The 19,159-nt window shown below is 33.6% G+C and overlaps 1 protein-coding gene across 1 annotated transcript; it reads left to right on the forward strand.

The window, feature by feature from the left end:
- The first annotated feature begins 1,224 nt into the window (after nt 1–1,224).
- LOC143085334 (uncharacterized) lies at nt 1,225–15,663 on the forward strand. Its single transcript, XM_076261616.1, has 9 exons — nt 1,225–2,433; nt 3,285–3,335; nt 6,422–6,574; nt 7,103–7,282; nt 11,848–11,928; nt 12,236–12,446; nt 13,489–13,575; nt 14,385–14,462; nt 15,073–15,663. Exons 1-9 carry the CDS (start codon nt 1,646–1,648, stop codon nt 15,376–15,378), a joined length of 1,935 nt encoding a protein of 644 aa, XP_076117731.1. The 5' UTR covers nt 1,225–1,645; the 3' UTR covers nt 15,379–15,663.
- Nucleotides 15,664–19,159: the final 3,496 nt, after the last annotated feature.

The raw sequence follows: 19,159 nt of genomic DNA on the forward strand, positions 1-19,159 counted from the left end.
TATATAGATTGACTCCGATACCTGCAGCTGTTTTATTACTACATGTATATTTCAAAATTAGCTACACCAAAATCTTGTAAAGGATGCCCGAGTGTACTTATTTCAGGTTTATGAACTTTTGTCAGATGTTCGCGGACTTCTTGGTTGTTTTTCCTATGACACAAGGTAATTTGTTTTGCCTCATTTCACCCTCATTTCTTTTCAAAGATGACTTCAATTACTCATTTAAAGGTCATATTAAAAATTTAAGCAGATTCAAAATTTCCCCCCAAAAAATGAAATGGTTACATATAAATGTAAGGTAAAACCCCGGGTTTGCCTTCTCCCGCCATTAATTAAAACGTCAATTATAGTTAAAAGAGTTCCATAACCTATCAATATTTTTTTAGTTACCAGATGCTCTTTTGAATTGCATGTCGATTTTTAATTCTAGAAGTTTTTTATTTCACATAACTACACCCTTAAATTATGGTGGTTTGTTAATACTCTCTACTATATTTGTTTTTACCTTATTATATGTATATGCAACACGACAGGTGTCAATTGTGGTGCAGAACGTGCTTTCCTATCCGGATCACCCTGACGAGGTTTGTTTTTCTCAATCGGATGTTTATTGTGTATTGTTTTGTGAATTGTTAGTTGTCTTTTTGTCTTTTTTTTAAATAGGTCTTTCTGTTGTTTTTTTCTCTCTCGAATTAAGGCTTTGAATTATTTCTTTTTGAATTGTCTTCGTATAATCAAAAGAAGCAAAATAAGTATAATATACAATGGCCTCGGTTTCGATGATTGCAAGCAATTTTGGTTCATTGCAAAAATTAGATTATTGGATTGTGCTTAATATATTTAACCACTGGATTCAGAAAAAAAACTATTACATTGCGGTTGTCAAATATCTACCATAACTTTTTAAATGAATAAGTACAATTGTTGGATTTCAGATAGCATAGAAGTTAAAGTGTGGATATGAATGTTTGAGCTCTATTTAAAGTAATTCTAGTCTTTTGTGTTGTTATTTTTTAGTATATTAAAAAGAAAATGATATATCAGTCTCAAAATAGTGTACCAGTAATAGTCCAAGCTGTAATAATAATAATGTATTGCTAAGTTTTGTCTTCCAAGCCTGTTGTTGGAAACAAGGGGGGGGGGGGGTAATAATACTGTATATGTTAGTTTTGTTGTCATATTTTGTCCCCGTTGAGACGAGTGTTAAGTGTTGATGGTCTTGGGATTTTCCATTGGTTTGCTTCATAGTTAAAGATCTCATAACAATATCATCTCTTAAAATATAGCTGACTATAGTCATCAATTTTTGTCCCGTCTAATTTCGATTTTTATTGAAAGAATCTGTTGTGGAATCCTAAGAATTCAATACTGTTGCATCGTACTTAACATAGGAGGTATACGAAACATAAAGTAGATGCATATGTATTCTAAAATAGCTACATGTAGCAACAACTTGTATATTTAGAATGGTTATGAGACAGAACAATACAAAAAAGAAAACTGAAAAGAAAAAGAAAATTCTTCATTGAAATACAATCAAATTTATGACATGGGACGCATTCATTTCAGCGATTTGCATGGTACGTTTTGTCTGTGTTCAAATTTATATTTACATTTAAATGACGAACCTATTTAAAATAACATGGATTCCATTCACCCAGAGCAGTGTGATCTGTGTTTTACGTTGAGATATGACACATATTGCAGTAAGTGTTCACGCCATCTGTGTAACGCTTGTAATCATGGACATGCATGTAAAGACGAGGCCGGGTTAATTGCAGACGCTGCAAAGCAAAAAGACTCTTATAAAGTAAACAGCAGAAAAAATCCATGTGTCATCAAATATGTTTGCGACGAGCATAACTGCGAGTACAATAGATTTTGCGGAACATGTGGAGATGTGATTTGTCAAGACTGCTGTTCTAATAAACATGCTGATCATGACATAGAATCCATTCCAACAGCCTGGACTAAATGTGCCGCCATAGTTAGGAGTTTATTGACTAACCTTAACCATGACATTGAAACCGCCGTAAAGCTTGTTACCGATTTACATGATATAATATCTGAAACAGAAAATAAGAAACAAATACAAGATGTAACAGACTTGATAAAGAAACTTGAAACAACACTTATTGATGTTGTCCAGGAAAAACAGAGGGAAGAAAAGAAAATTGTCAAGGAATATATCTCAGATTTGGAAAACTGCATCAAGGCATGGGACAAAAACCGGGACAAGTTAGGTCCAGTCGCTAATGAGATGAATTCGGTTCCATTTTTACTAGGTTTCAGCGATTATGTTCATGATCATGAAAACATGAATTTTCCTGAAGCTATTGAGACAAACTTTCTCCCTCATGATAAGATATTACATTATGAAGAGTTTGTGGAAAAGGATGTAGCGTCATTACTAGAATTCCTAAGCTCTGTGTAAGTATCTTAAAAGTTTGGGTTGATAAACCTTGAACAAAACTACCGTTGATTCATAAAATGTTAGAACAATTAAGTTAATTAGGTTAAATAACAACACGATTTAAAGCCAAACTTTGAATAAAGTCATTTAAACCTAAAGTATGAAAAGCCTAATGTTCCGTGTGATACATATGACATGTAACACTGTAAACAAATATCACTTCTGTTGGAACTACGATGTCATGGGTCGATGGCAACTATACATGGACAAACAAATCAATGTAGTTTATTTAAAAACTAAAAAAGAAAGGATCAAATATTTAAATGCATTGTTTTTAAATTAAAACAAATACACATAAATAATACTATCAATTTTATCGATTTGAAATTGTTTATTTTTTATATGATCTCATATGAAATGACAGCCTATAAAATAGCTAGCAGTTAACAATTGAATTTTAACTCAAATATATCTACATTTTATAATATGAAATTAACATTTTTTATTGCATCATACAAATATTTGACGTTTAATATGTTTGTCGTTTACATCGAAAATAGTTTTGAAAACGGATTGAAAAACAGTGTGCTGCACTACAAATAACTTAAACCTGGAATTGAAAATATAATCTTCTGCTTTTTAGAGTTCACCAATCTAAAAGTTTATAACTTTATAAACATATAACATGAACAACTCTGTTAATGTTTGTATTATAACTTTTTGTATTATCGTAACCTCTCTCTCTTGTTTATTAGACTAACAATATTTCTTTATAAAAATAATAATTTTAGCAGCTGTGTTAGTTTGCGGACGTCAAAAGGTTAAACGTAGTCACACTAAAATCAATATTGTTTTTTTTTTCTTTCAGTACTGGAGTATATGCCGTGTCAGGTGTTGCTAGCCGTGAACCATCACCGGGGTAAGGAATCAAATTAACGACAATATAAGTCTTTATTCCCTTTTTCAAAATCCACAAAATACGTGGGCACTTTTTTCTTCTTCAACTGAAATTTATGACTTTCAGCAATGAGCAAAGCCCGTACCTCATAGTGAGCTATCAAATGGCCCAAATGACAAATGTAAAATAATTCAAACGAGAAATCTAACGGCATAATCAATGTACAAGAAACAAAAAAACAAATGTGCAACTCATCAAAAAACAAATTAACAACCACTGAATTACAGGCTCCTGACTTGGGACAGGCACATACTTACAAAATGGGCCGGAGGTAAAATATGTTATTTCTTATGAAGGAATAATCTTGAAATCTGATTGGTTAACTACCCGGGTGTAAATAATACCCCACCCTTGTTCACCCGGGGATAAAAAAAAATAATATTTAACTACGCGCTGCAGTAATAAATAATAGAGTTACATAAATTTCCTTTGAAAAACATTATAAAATGTGTTATTTATTACCTTTTCTATTCGAAAAAGTAATCACAATTGTTATTCCGAATTAATTTCAATGCACTGTTTCGCTTGCGTAAGCAGTAAAGGGGAAGTAACTATTTGTTTACGTCTGCTTCAATGGCGACGAAAAGATTTGCCTGTCATACTGAAGCGGAAATTTTGGTTAAAAGGGCAAATGTTGTGCCAAAAAACACTGCAAAATCAAACAAAAAGAGTGCAAACATGCTTAGGGCGTACCTAACAGAAAAAGAAGAAGATCCGCAGTTCGAAAATTACTCACCGAGTGAACTGAATGTTGTTTTGAGTAGTTTTTATTTGGACACCCGTACGTCTGATGGACACATGTATAAAACCTCATCTCTTGAAAATTTTAGATATGGTCTAAATAGGCACCTGAAGGCTCCGCCGCACTTAAAAACTTTTGATATAATAAAGGACACAGAATTTTTGTCGTCAAATGAAATCTTTAAGACGGCAATGTCTGAGCTCAAAACACTTGGAAAGGGAGATGTACAGCACTACCCTGCGATTGAGGAGTGTGACATACACAAACTGTATTCGAGTATCCATATGTCAACTGACACACCATGTGGTTTGCTGAACAAGGTACAAATGGACATTCGTCTGTATTTTTGCCGAAGAGGGCTTGAAAACATACCAGAAATGACAAAGGACACATTTATCGTTGATGTAAATCCAAATACAGGAGTAAAATTTGTTAAAAAATCAAGGGATGAGTTAGTTAAAAATAGAAGATACAATGAAAAGGAGAATTTTGGTGGTTTTATGACAGAAAACAAGGACTCGCCCCTGTGTCCTGTAACTTCTTTTGAAAAGCTTCTTTCCAAACTGCACCCTGATAATAATCGACTTTGGCAGCGTCCCAAAGATACTTTTTCTGACAATGACAGTGTGTGGTATACAAAACAGGGGCTCGGTAGAGACTCTATAAGTTCTTTCATGACAAAACTGAGTAAAGCTTGCAATTTATCCAAGATTTATACCAATCACTCAATAAGGGCCACCGGTACAACAGCCTTATTCAAGAACAATTTTGCAGATTCACAAATTATGGCTGTGACAGGCCACAAATCTGTCAACTCTTTAGCTGTTTATCATCGTGTGTCGGACCAAGAAAAAGAAGAAATGGGCCAAGCCATTCAAAAGTTGATACAGCCTTCAGCTACCACGACTACACCTCAACTGCAGTTACCTGCTCCGAATGCACACAAAATGTTAACTGCTCCAAAAGCACACGGAATGTTAACATTTCCTCCAATTCCCAATCAAAACTTTTCAAATGAACTAGTACCACCTCCTACATGTAATTTGGATGAAATTAACAATTTAAATGATTTTGACATAAATCAGCTATTCTCAAATGAATGTTTCTCAGAAATTGGAGATCGTCAAGTTGAGTGCAGTCAAAATTTGACAATTACTAAAACTTCTAACAAGCCATTGGGACCAATATTCAGTAACTGTAATATCGGAAAAGTGGAAATAGTTTTCAAGCATTAAAACACGTCATCAGATGTTTATAGACAAATTATGAACCTTTCAAAATGTTATACATGACTTTTTATCATGTTAATTGTTAAGTTAAAATATAAATAAAAATTTATATGTTTGAACATGTATGTTTATTAAAAAAAACAGTGTTGGATGCACACCTAATATCTTAAATGGTCTTGACTACACACTTTGCATTCGTCGTCTGTAACCTGAAATGATCTTTACTGCACACTTTGCATTCGTCGTCTGAAACCTGAAATGGTCTTTACTGCACACTTTGCATTCGTCGTCTGTAACCTGAAATGATCTTAACTGCACACTTTGCATTCGTCGTCTGTAACCTAAAATTGCCTCAAGTCAAATAGTCATGGTTGCACACTTTGCTTTCGTCATCTGTAGGTTAAAATGGTTAAAAGGTGCAAAATATTACTTTGCTTTCGTCTTCTATTTATTATCTTAAATGGTCTTTTAATTTTTGCGGCACACTTTGCTTACATCGTCTATAAACAAAAATGATGTGAGACACACTTTGCTTTTGTCGTGTAAAATTTTCATCAGAATTTTACAACTTAGTATGAAAATAAGGAAAGGAATATTTCAAAAGAAATAAATTCGTTATCTTCGCCTCAGGGTGTATGAATTTTCAACAACGGTGTAAAATTCTGTACACCCCTGATTACACCAAGATAACTAATAATATTACCCTTTTATAGTTGAGAGAAATTAAAGAAAGCTTTAATACAACAGGTTTTCCCTGACCCGTTTGAAAATACATGTCACTCCATCCAAAGGAGAAATCTACATTTTATCAAATTTAAATATATTCTGTATACGGACTTTCTTTATTAAACAACGTTTTTTTTTTTTTTGGGGGGGGGGGGGGTTGATATTATCAGTGTTCGTCATCAATATGGATTTTATCGGGATTTGATTCTAACAAATTAGCAGAAACAGCATTTAATATAATTTTATAACACTCAGTTAATAGACAGTACTGTTTGTTTTATAGTTTGTCATATGTCCTACTATTATATGTGTTATAATGCAGAATATTTTTTCCCATTATACACCATAAGAACAGTAAGTGCCTCCGTCAATGTATCAACATCCGGAACCACTAGAATCCATAAGCTGTTTACCAAACATCCACAAAGAGAGGAACCGCGTACCAGTAAGAAGTATGTCAGAAGATTACAAGACGAGATTGAAGAAAAAGAACGAGAAATTCAGCAAGTATTATAAATAAATTATACAACTGGACAAGTGTCTAAACGAAATGTAGACGTGTAGCAGCCAACAATAAATAAGTCAATCTATAAGAAATATCCACATCCATTATGATGCTCAGTTTAATTGTTGATGATCTGTCAACATACCATTTAAATTAATCTTAAATAAATGTACACAACATATAGCAATCAATAATTAATCAAACAATACAATGTTTAGTAAACATATATACCACAAAAATAACGTTGAATACAACTTTAAACAACTTATTCACTTTGGAAAAGTCACTTTTTCGCGAATGACACTTCTTTCACAACATATTATTAATACAGTAAAACTACTACATGCATGTCTATGCCATCTAAATTACAAGACAGATCACAAAAAGGATACCATAAATCGGCAGCAGTTTTTAAAAGTCTTACTTATAGTCTAATTTTGTTTTCAAGACAAATCTTGAAATTCGTATGGACCGTTCTTGCCGTGTTATTTAATTTGTAATGGTTGGTATATTTGTCATTTTACAGACGACTCCAGTACAATTTGACTGAGATGCTAGAAACAATGGACGTTTTGCATGACTATTCCAAACAAACTTTAGTATCTAGCAGTATTGTTGCTGAACAGAAGATATTTGCAAAGACGGACAAGTTTCATCAAACTATTGGGGATATTGCTATTGTCATAAAATCTCTCAAGCAAGAAAAGTATGTTATAAAATATAAGTGACAATCATTTGGCGCATTATATTGCGCACATTTAGGAATTTTAAAAAGATATGTCTGCGCGCAGCCTTTGGTTTCATTTGCTCGCATGTGTTTTACAGGTAAACTAGGTAAAGAATAAAGATAATTCATATTATTATAACCGAATTGTTTATTTTCATAATACTAGTAGATATGACTGCATGTATAAATGATTTGATTTGAAAACATGTGCTAATTTACTTTATATATTATTCATACTGAATTCTAAAAAATATATATAAAGGGATCATGGCAAATCTAGTAACAGCTTAAGGCATACGTGTAATTTATTGAAACGCATATATATAATGGAAGACGCGCAAATATTATGCACCGTTATCAATATATCAAGATTATGGATGACGTCACAGATTTTTAATACGATTTGGTATACAGTTTATGCATGATCAACTTCATTTAAAAAAACGAACAAATGATAGATTTATCATTTTCATTTTCTTGAATGTTGCTGAACGAATTTTGCACATTTGTGAACAATGTATTTAAAAGTTTTTTTTATTGTCTCTTATAGGAAAAACTATGTTCTCGTAAACCTATTATATGGATTTTATCAAAATAAAAGTATGTTGTTCCTAGATGCATTTCGGTTTTGATATACACTTTGAAAGTTGTCATAACATGGGACCACTTATAAATATCTTCTATATCCTGTTTCTTGACCAAATAAAAATCTTCGAAATTGGAGTAACACAATTAGTTTTGCAGTAAAATTTATAGACATGTCGTTTTACGGGAATGTTAATTATTAAACTACCTACCTACCTAGCCCTTATTATGCCCGGAGGCACATAGGGCAATGACTAGATCTTTCCACTCATCTCTGTTCTTTGCTTTCTTTTCAATGTCACCCCAGCTGATTCCATGTTCCTTCATTTCACCTTCAACTGTTTTTCTCCAATTTGTTAACGGGGCGTCCTTTCTTTCTTTTCCCCTCAGGTGTCCATCTTAGGGCGACTCTGACCAAATCCTCTAATGGTTTTCTAAGAACATGACCAATCCATCTCCATCTTTTCTGCTTCCATATAGTCTCCATGTTGTTGGATCCTATTGTTTCATGGAGGTCTATGTTGGTGATCTTACGCGGCCAGAATATCTTTATGATCTTTCTAAGGCAACCGTTGTGAAAACTGGAGAGCTTGTTGATGTCTTTTTCTGTCATTCTCCAGCATTCTACCCCATATAGTAGCACGGCTAGTACACAACTGTTATATAGTCTAATTTTGGTGTTCTTACTGATGTTGCTTGACTTCCAGATGTGTCTTAGTTTTAAAAATACAGTCCTATTCTGGCTCTGATGTCTTTTTCTGTTCCTCCTTCAGATGTTACTATATTGCCCAAGTAGGTGAAAGATGAAGTGCAATCTAGGGGTGTCCCATTTAAATTTATTACAGGAGGCTCTGAGGTATTAAAAGGCATGACTTCTGATTGGTTGATGTTGAAATTCAATCCAATCATACTTTCATTCTTTTGTAACTTAGTGTTGCTGTCTTGCATGTGTTTTTCTAGAGTCTACAGTCAGGCCAGATCATCTGCATAGTCAAGATCTTCTAGGTAGTTAAAAAGAGTCCAACTAATGCATGTGTTGTTACTGCTGATGGTGGAATTCATTACCTAATCAACAACTATTATGAGTAGAAGGGAAGACATAACACAGCCTTGTCTAACTCCGAATTTTACTAGAAAACTAATGTTTGATGAAGTTCCCACAGTGCATCTGAATTCATTGTTAGATTTGCTAATTCTGAATACCTCAAAAATCCAGCAAAACTTATAAGGCACATACATGCTATTCTAACATCTTTAAGATTAGATTTATCGTTACCATAAAGCATAACAATTTAATACAAAATTTCTGGTGTTATAGGTTCTTTCTTAACCACAATGTGTCCAACAGATCTCAAAGATCCTTCCTTCACAGAAATAACCAAATCCGATTTACACGGATTCTCAACTCCGGCTAAATTCATTTTGATAAGTTGTACTATTTTTGCTGGTATTCCATAGTATCTTAAGATCTTCCAAAAGCTTTCTCTGTGTATGCTGTCAAAGGCGTTTTCAAAGTTAATTATCAGTTGTCTCTGCCATTCTGTGCACTGTTCGATGATGTTTCGTAGCACACATATGTGGTCACAACAACTCTTTCCTTTTCTAAAGCCTGCCTGTTCTTTTCTAAGTTTGTTGTCAATTGCTGTTTGAATTCTGTCTATTAGTATTTTGGTGAAAATTTTACTTGGGATTGGTTATAAGGTGATTCCTCTCCAGTTATTGCAGTTTGTGAGATCGCCTTTCTTAGCCAGTCTTATGATTACCTTCTGACCAGTTTATAGGTATCTTGATATTTTGCCAAATCTTTTTGAAAGGTGTACGAAGAATGTTCGCTGTTAACATGGTTAAGGCTGGATTTGATTTAAATAGTTCTGCTTATAGCTTATCGTTTCCTGAGGCTTTATTGTTTTTAAGGCTATCTACTGCTCTGATAATCTCTGATCTTGATGGAATTTCTATATTTACCTTAAGGTCGTGTTCTGCTATGGGTATGTCTGCTGTTGTTTCTAGTTCTGCCTATTTGAGACTTCTTTGAAATGTTCAATCCATCTGCTCTCTTGTTCTCTTTCAGATTTTATTAGATTACCCTGTGTGTCTTTTACTGGTATGTTGGTGTTTCTTTTGTGACCACAACGTTTCTTTGTAATTTGATAAAGGTCGCCCATTTTTTGCTCAGACGCAGCTTTTTCAGGCTCTAGAACCAATCCTTCGATGAAATCTTTTTTATCTTTTCTGGTGGCTTTCTTAACTTCATTTTTACAGTTGGAGTATTGACCCATTAGTCTATCATTGAGTCTATCACAGTGAGTGTTTCAGATCTTTTTCTTTAGATCTTTCCTGTTGTCAATCAGCGTCCATGTCTCTTGTATGATCCATTCTTTTTGCTTTTTGCGTTTGAAACCCAAGATTGTTTCACTGGTCTTTTTAAACAGATCTTTAACTTCTTGCCATTGTTCGTCTACTGTTTCACTTTCTTCCATGTTGTTACATTTGAGTTGTTCTAAGAGATGAAAGCGTTTCTTCAGTTCTAATTTGAAGTCATGGTTGGTTTTTATGTGTTTGCTTGTGTCGAATCTCTGTACCCTCCAAGGTTCTGATGCTCTCATAAATTTGAATTTAATGTTTGCTGTGACACGATCATGGTCACTTCCAACATCAGCGCCTCGCCTTACTCTCACATCTTGTAAGTATCTCCCCCATTTACCGTTAATTGCTATGTGGTCGATCTGATTTTTATCTCTGCCTCCAGGTGATACCCAAGTCAGCTTATGGACATCCTTGTAACAATGTTCGACCTATTACAAGATTATTCAGTCCACAGAATCTACTAGATGTTCTCCATTTTCGTTCATGATTCTACAGCCATGTTTCCCCATTATTCTCTCAAAACCACTGTTGTCGTACCCCACTTTAGCATTCAAATCTCCCATAATGATTGTTAGGTCTTTTTTCGTGATTTTCTCTATTTCAGCTTGGAGCATTTCATAAAATTCCATCTTATTTTTTTTTATCAGCTTCATTTGATGGAGAATAGACTTGGATGATTGATGTCTTTATAGGTTTTGTGTTTAGTCTTGCTATTATTATTCTGCCATTGACTGGGTTATACTCAATGAGTGATTTAGAAGCTGATTTGTTGAAAATGATGGCAACTCCCCCCTGGTGTTTGTCATCTTTTCCACCAGAGTATATGATTATATCTCCTGTATATGTCAAGTTATTGCCAAACCCTGTCCATTTGCATTCACTTATACTTAGTATGTGTAGCTTGTTTTCCTTCATTTCTGTTCACACTTGGGCTTGTTTTACCTGTCTCATACATGGTACGGAGATTTAAAAAGCCCAATTTAAGTTTGTTTCTCGCATCCAGGATACTTTTCGTGTGACTAGCTTCCTGTTGCCTTTACTAGTCCCGTTCATATTCGTAGAATTCTGCTGGTATTCTGATGTTACGAGACGAGTTAATTTTTTTCTAATCCTTGTTTCCGTAATCAGATGCTGTTTTATGAGTAGGGGAGATTACCCCCTAGCTCAACCTGGTGCACCAGGGTTATTTGTTTATGGTTTCTATTCCGAAAGATATATGCCTACCTTGGCTTACGAGTCTGATCTACCCGTTGATTTGGATTTTAAAGTTTTCTTCTCTTATGAAAATTGCCGTAACCTGGCTGCGACCCTCTACTGGCCGACACATTATAAAACAACTCACTCTTATTTACCTAGTCTGCTTTTTCTCAAAATATGCAATACTTGATACAGCATGTTTCGTCCAGTGGTAACCTCGCCATGAAATTAATGTGACTCTCAATGCAAGGAATTCTGACAAGCTACTAATACTTGTCAAGTACATGTATGACCTGGATTTTTGACACAAACTTACTTCATTTTAGAAACTGAAGGTGAAGTAGTAAAATGTGGTTATTTTCTTAATCAATTATATATCATATTCGTAATTTCAGCATAAATGCAATAGTAGAACAGAAAAATCTGATGTTCCAGTTTGAACAAACGATGGAAGAAAAAGAAAGTATTCGTCAAAGGTAACACATATAATAGTAACTGACGTAAAATGACTGAATGATAATTTTATATAATAAGAAATTTAGAATGAATCATTTAAAAAAAACGGACTAGGTTAAACCTTTGCGATAATCCTTGAAAAACTAAAAGTGCTCGAGTTTTTTTTTTTGTAGGTTAAAGGATCCCTGACCTAACATATTCAATTTATAAAAAAAAAATTGTTTAATATATTTCTAATATATATTTCAACTCTTTCAATGAAATTAAAAAAAATGCTATGTATAACACAGTATATTATTTCAAATATCCACTATAAATATTTACTAGATTCATTGAGATGGCTGGGCGAACGTTAAGTTCTATTGGTAGTGCTCGTTCGCGTGATGTAGAATATGATGAACAAGTTATGCCAAAACAGATTATAGAAATGTTTGGTAAACTATACGAAGAAGAATGGAGACAAACATTGGACAAGTTGTCAATAACTGGGAGATGGCAGGCGCACATTGTTATAAAACACTTATTCCTAGTAAATCAGGTACTCTATGACGTTCTAGTTACATGTATAAGTTACTACTGAAAGTGTAATGTTTAGATAAAGTTTGTAAAATATACAATTATAATGTTATCTTGGGACGAATATTTACATCTCCGAGCTTTCTCGAGTATATTGTAATTAATTAAATGTGTTATATAAGCTACTTTTAAAACAAATCTTAAACAATACTGGACAAGTACATATATATGTCAAGCCGCTTTGCCATTTTTGCCAACTTCAAAAAGATATCTAATATAAAAAGAAGATGTGGTATGATTGCCAATGAGACAACTGTCCACAAGAGACCAACATGACACAGACATTTACAACTATAGGTCACCATACGGCTTTCAATAATGAGCAAAGCCCATACCGTATAGTTAGCTATAAAAGGGCCCGATATGACAATGTAAAACAAATAAATAAACTTTATAATATATCTCACATACTATATTAAATATCTTATCTGACCTCCTAAACATTTTGAGGAATTATATATTTGTTATATTTAACATCGTGGAGACTTTGTATATTTCATATGGGGTTATTCGGCGGGGCTTATTACAATACACGGTGATTTTCTTATCCCATGAATTGATTACCTTAGCCGTATTTGGCACAGCTTTTTGGAATTTTGGATCCTCAATGCTCTTCAACTTTGTACTTTTTTTGGCTTTATAACAATTTTGATATGAGCGTCACTGATGCGTCTTATGTAGACGAAACGCGCGTCTGGTGTACTAAATTATAATATGGTACCTTTGATAGCTATTAAAAGCTACGTAATGTTCATTTCTTACTTAATTAGGACTTTTATATATAGTCATTGCAAATTTTGGATAAGAGCTAATTTTACTACTCGTTCGTGTCATAGATTGATCGATTGCTTGAGTGGTTTATTTATTTATTTTGTTTCACTTTCTAGTCTTCATTGCTATAGTACTCTCTTTATGGTGAACATGGTGAATGTTTATACCCATATGAATACTATGTTAAGTAACGGTGCAAATACACATATGTGCTGCGTATTTTTAATTTTTAGAATTGCTATAAGACCTGTCAAAGAATATCAGATAATCAAACAAAAGATTTGATGTCTGCTTTGTTTGTTGATGCAGAAGACACAAAGGTAACAATACTTGTGCTATGACAACAACTCTTACACAAACATTTTATTCAAATAGAAAAAACCCTTAAACACTTTTTCTCACATAAATATTCACCTATCATAATTATAGCCTTAAGGAAATCACTGCATATACTCTGAGTTTTCTTTTACTGTACATTGTATAGCCCCCCCCCCCCTCTCTTTTAACTTGTTAGAGAATTTGAAAACAAGACTTTAATTATTGCCAGGTTACACTATTTGCATGTTTTCTGACATAAAATGCCTAGAACTGGTTTAAAACTGTTCTGATAATATATTGAAAGCATTTTAGAATACTCGAAATGTAATGTTTAGCAGTCAATCATTCCAACATTTCATCCCAATATGGCGATGGCAGAAATTGGTTAAATCTTTTCAGTCATTTTTGTCAATTGTAGCCTGTTGTTGTCAAGAGTTACTCAGCTGCAAGGTTGTTCTATACCATTACCATCATATTTGAATCATAACGGTGCACTATAATTGTCTAAGCGCTTTGAAAATTGCCGTCGAAAAATTCGGGATGATAATCGCATAACATCGATTAAAGTTGTACTCAGACAACCATAACTTATATTTGATGCACTATACTATCAAGGAGATGCATATGCAATAGCTTATCGGGGAGATACATATAGAAATTTCTGCAAATTAATTCCGATCAAACAAAATTATCCATAACGATTAAAATTAATCCATTTGCATGTTTTAAATGTTAGTCCACTTGATAATAAATACAACTTCCTCATGTTACATTTTATCTGATGATGTTGTTGATTTTATTGTATTTTCAGCGGCATACAGCAGAAATGAAACAAGTCAGGGAATTTAGGAAGTCCACGTCAACTATGTGCGCCGTTAATTTGAAAAAGGTATGCCAGTAGTTTAAACCAAAAATATTTCCAATAAATACTAGTTTATAAGATTTTCCATGTGCCGTCCGTATACCAAACAGTAGTAAAACATCGATATTTATATGATGTCGTTATCATTTTATACTTTTAGCCAAACAAGTCACTGGACGATTTCAAGCTTAATTTGTTCGCAGTAATGAATAATTATTTGATGTACGGACCTAACGTTGTCACCAGAAGTTACAATAGTTCGGAAACAGAACACAACACAATGAAATGATACGATATGTAGAGTATGACGTTTTCAGTCTATAGATTGTAAAATATATTAACCGTTTGACTCAATATGAACCTGTTTGGTTCGTTTCCTTTACCCACTTGTCAATAGAGCATCATGGTATATGTTTTAGCTGTAAACATTCTGATGTCTATGTAGAAAAACACTTTTAATGTATCCATTCAACTAATCCAACTTAAAAGTAAGATAGGTATAATGCTTCTTCAAATTCATGTAGTCAATACAAAAGATTGAAAGTGACTATTTCTCAACAATATGTCTTTCTCAAATATGTGGAATATTCTTTCTGATAAGTATAATATGCAGGCTTTAATCTAATTTTTATTTTAGATGATAGTTGATAAACCAGAGTTTCAAGCTAATCTTCTGAAATGGGACCAGAAGGACTATGATCTTCTTTCGGAGATTTGGAACACGCCTTACTTTAACCGTTGTGTTTATCTGTCATGGTTGATGGTAGTCCAGAACCCACCAATGTATATAGACGAAGGACCAGTGAGGAGATCATACATTAATCGTGATGTCTATCACGAGTTCACAAAGAAGGGTTCCATCATTGATTACTGTGTATGGCCTGCTTTATTCGTGGAGAAAGGTGGACCACTAGGCACGAAGGGAATTGTTCAAGTTTACTGAACAGAAAACAAATACAACTAAAATAACAAATATATGTTGTGTAATCTATATTATACTGCAATCAGCTATTTTACTATACAGATAAAGCTATACGTATAAACGTTAGCTTTATACGTCAATGACCTCAACTCACCTATAAGCCCCGCCTACTTACAACGTCACGTCATAACCATGACAACGTGTAGTAACAATGGTCAAACTTTTATGAATTTAAACCTGTTATGTCTTCAAATTGGTAATTTATATACCATGTTTATAAAATGTTATTAATTAAACTCATTTTCCCTTTCTAATTCTTTAAATTGTCAATGCTTACCGCCTAGACTACTCTCATAGGGAAATACCCCAAAATGGTACTCCAAGGGGGAAATTCCAAACACTTTTTTTTAATAATATTTGTTTCATATTTTTTATTATTTTTTCATTTTTTTATCGATTTCAGTATATAAACAATATACGTATAGTGTCTTGAAATATGAAATTTATTTGTATTCGGCACGAAACGGGAAAATGCTCGGTAGAACCTCGCATTTTCCCGTTTCTAAGCCTCATACAAATAAATTTCATATTTCAAGACACTATACGTATATTGAACCGAGCATTTTCCCGTTTCGTGCCGAATACAAATAAATTTCATATTTCAAGACACTATACGTATATTGTCTAAATAAATGGTCACTGTTTGCAAGATGTATATGTATTTAATAACAATCAATGGTACCTTTGTACATGCATACGATAAGGCTAAACTTTTAGACAAATGATATTTTGTACATTTTTGGTGTAGTCACTTATTAATTTTCTTTATTTTGGAAAATCAACGAATATTTACAATAGCAGTAACTTTTTTTCGAAGTGCAATAATATTTTTTTTAAGAATTTCTAAACAAGAAATATATTGATAGGTGTTTCCAAACTAAAAGTAACCATTAAGATGAATAATAGATTTAGGAAAATGTTAGCAAATATAAGAAGAAGATATTGTACATGTATAATTTCCAATGAGACAACTCTCAACAAGAGCCCAAATGACACAGAAATTAACTACTATATGGCACCGTACGACCGTCAACAATGAGCGAAACCCATTCCGCATATTCAGCTATAAAAGGTCCTGAAATGATAAATGTAAAACATACATACATAATGTGGTGATGGTTAACATGTCAGTGGGATCCCAACCCTCCTCTAACCTAGGACAGTTGTGTAACATTACAGCATAAGAACGAACTATAAAAATCTAAAGATTTTAGAATATTTAAAGCAGATTAAACTTAAAACTGTAGACATACTCAAATTTGTCTACTCATGTTGATAATTAATTAATGTAGGTGCAGCTTCACAATCATCGCTATAAGAAGATGTCTAATGTATGAGTCTTTTCTGTGGTTTCGTTACTGAAAAGTGATAGGCCTACATCATAGTTTGTTGTTGGGTGCTCGTGCTAATTTTTTACTATGGTAAACAATTATATGAAAAAAACTCAATTTACGACATGACTTTAAGTTAATCCATGAGTATACGAGAGTGACGCTTAGTACTTATTTATGACATAAACTGTCTCTTGTCATAAAAAGTAAACGATCGCACAAAAAGAAATAAATAAAACTGTCCGAAACAAATCCACTGATAAAAGGGTCAAAACCAAATATGTTGATCTTTAAGCTAATGGAACTGCAGAAAAAGTAACTAGCAAGTTAGTACTTCGGTACTGGCATGAACATACTGATATTTCAAATTAAAAGTTACTGATCTTAGAAAATCTGTTATAAGTCAACAATATATCTGCCTCAGCCTTTCTTTACTGGAAGGGTGAGCAGATCCTGCTCCACATGTTGCGCTCGCCGTGTTGCTCATGCTATTACAAACCCTGTGAATAGTCTAATTCGGTAGGTCACATTCGTGAATAGGGAAGGGAATTGTTGTTACAACATAAGAAACATATCCGATATCATCTGTTAAACGGTCATTCTATAACGGTCAACCAACTCATGATGGCGTCCTTAAAAGTTACAAAGGGATGATCCTCGACTGAATCCATCAGTATTTTGCAGTTCAATTTCAAATTGAATGATACATTTAGGCTCATGTGATATTTCCGTCCTTTGGATAACACGTTTCCCAGAGAAGTGGTATTGACAATGTTGAGGTCACCAGTAATTATAACTTGGCCAGCCGGATTATATGTGAATTAGGAACTAGCACAGGTGCAATCATGAGGTTAAGACTCGAAGCCGTCAATATTGAGATCCTGCAATACGTGTTTGTGATTGAAATTCTAGATGCAATTGGTTTGGTATAGGTATAAGAAATGATTGGTACAAACTGATCTTTAAAATAAGGAGGTATTTTCGATTTATCTAACTTTTGATAAAGAATATTGCCCAAGTTGACGTCATCGAGACCTTTTGAACTCAAATTCAGAATTTTAAATCTATTCTCTCAGGCTATAAAATTTTAGTATTCTTTTGATTTATCATTAAAGCTCCGCTGATAATCGAGCGGACAACCTATTATAATCGGTATGTCCGTCCATACCTCTGTCTGTGCGTGAGTTCGATTGATGATCCAAAATTTATTCCGCCCTTTAGAAGTTGTGTAATGAAATTTTACATAATTATCCAGAAGGTGTGTAGTTTAAAACAGCATACCGCGAACGTCATGGTGAAAAACGTAACGAAACTTAGTCACCCCTGTAAACAAGTTGTTATCCCTCTTCATCTTTAAAACACCATGGTGTTAGGTATGAAACTTTGCAAGACTATTCATCCCCATGATCACTACTAGAAGATGTGCTGAGTGCGTACAAGATATCAAACCGTATAATGAAATCGTGGTCAATGTATGTATGTATGTTCTGTATCTTCCGCCTTTAGTAAATATTTTTACACAACCACTCACCTGATTCGCTTTGCAAAAATATCACGTCCGCTCTCATCGGCATGCTCGACATATACGTAAATTCAACTTAGTGGTGCATCAGTTAAATTTCGCAATGCTCCTGATAGTATATTTATGGAATGGTCGTCAATTACTTGGAATATGAAATACATATGAGGTTCACAAATTTATTTACAAAAGCTAACATATTAAAGTTCATCATTTCGATGTATACATGAGGTTGTTCATGCAATAAGCGGCGCGGCCACTGTCAATTATTTGACGATACAGCATGTTTAAGTACAGGAAAGAATATAATATTTACCACTTTTACAATATCTTTCCCGTGATGCAATAACACTTTATAGTAATGGTTAGTTAGGGTAAGGTCAAGGAATGCGATGTAGATTGTTGTAAGATGTTTGTATCTACCCAGATATGTTGCCCTTTTAGCCACAATTACACTGTTATCTTTTCCCCGACGGCAATATCAGCAAACGTTAAGTGTTAGTTATCTAGTTTGTCCAAATAGTGAAACATAAACTGATTTTTTTTTCTATGTATTTTGTTTTCTGTATTGGTTAAATCTTGTTTATCATATACATATATAAAACTATGTTTCCCTTTAGGAAATGAACCGACTGTGTTTGAATATGATGATGTCTATTGATTAGAACAAACACATTTTCATTCTATACTTTTATCTTAATAAGAACAGACAATGTATTTTATCAAGAGTAACACTGCGCGGGTGTCACTGTTGGTGACCCGGTTTTCGTTGGGGTGGGATATTTTTCATCTTCAGTTTTCTATAAAGGTTTTTGTAAACTGTCTTTGTCCTTAGTTTTTGGGGTATCTGTTTATATAAATTATTTTTGGGTTGCAAAATAGCCCGCCCGCG

This window comes from Mytilus galloprovincialis, chromosome 8 (assembly GCF_965363235.1).
Source record: "Mytilus galloprovincialis chromosome 8, xbMytGall1.hap1.1, whole genome shotgun sequence".
Taxonomy (NCBI): Eukaryota; Metazoa; Mollusca; class Bivalvia; order Mytilida; family Mytilidae; genus Mytilus; species Mytilus galloprovincialis.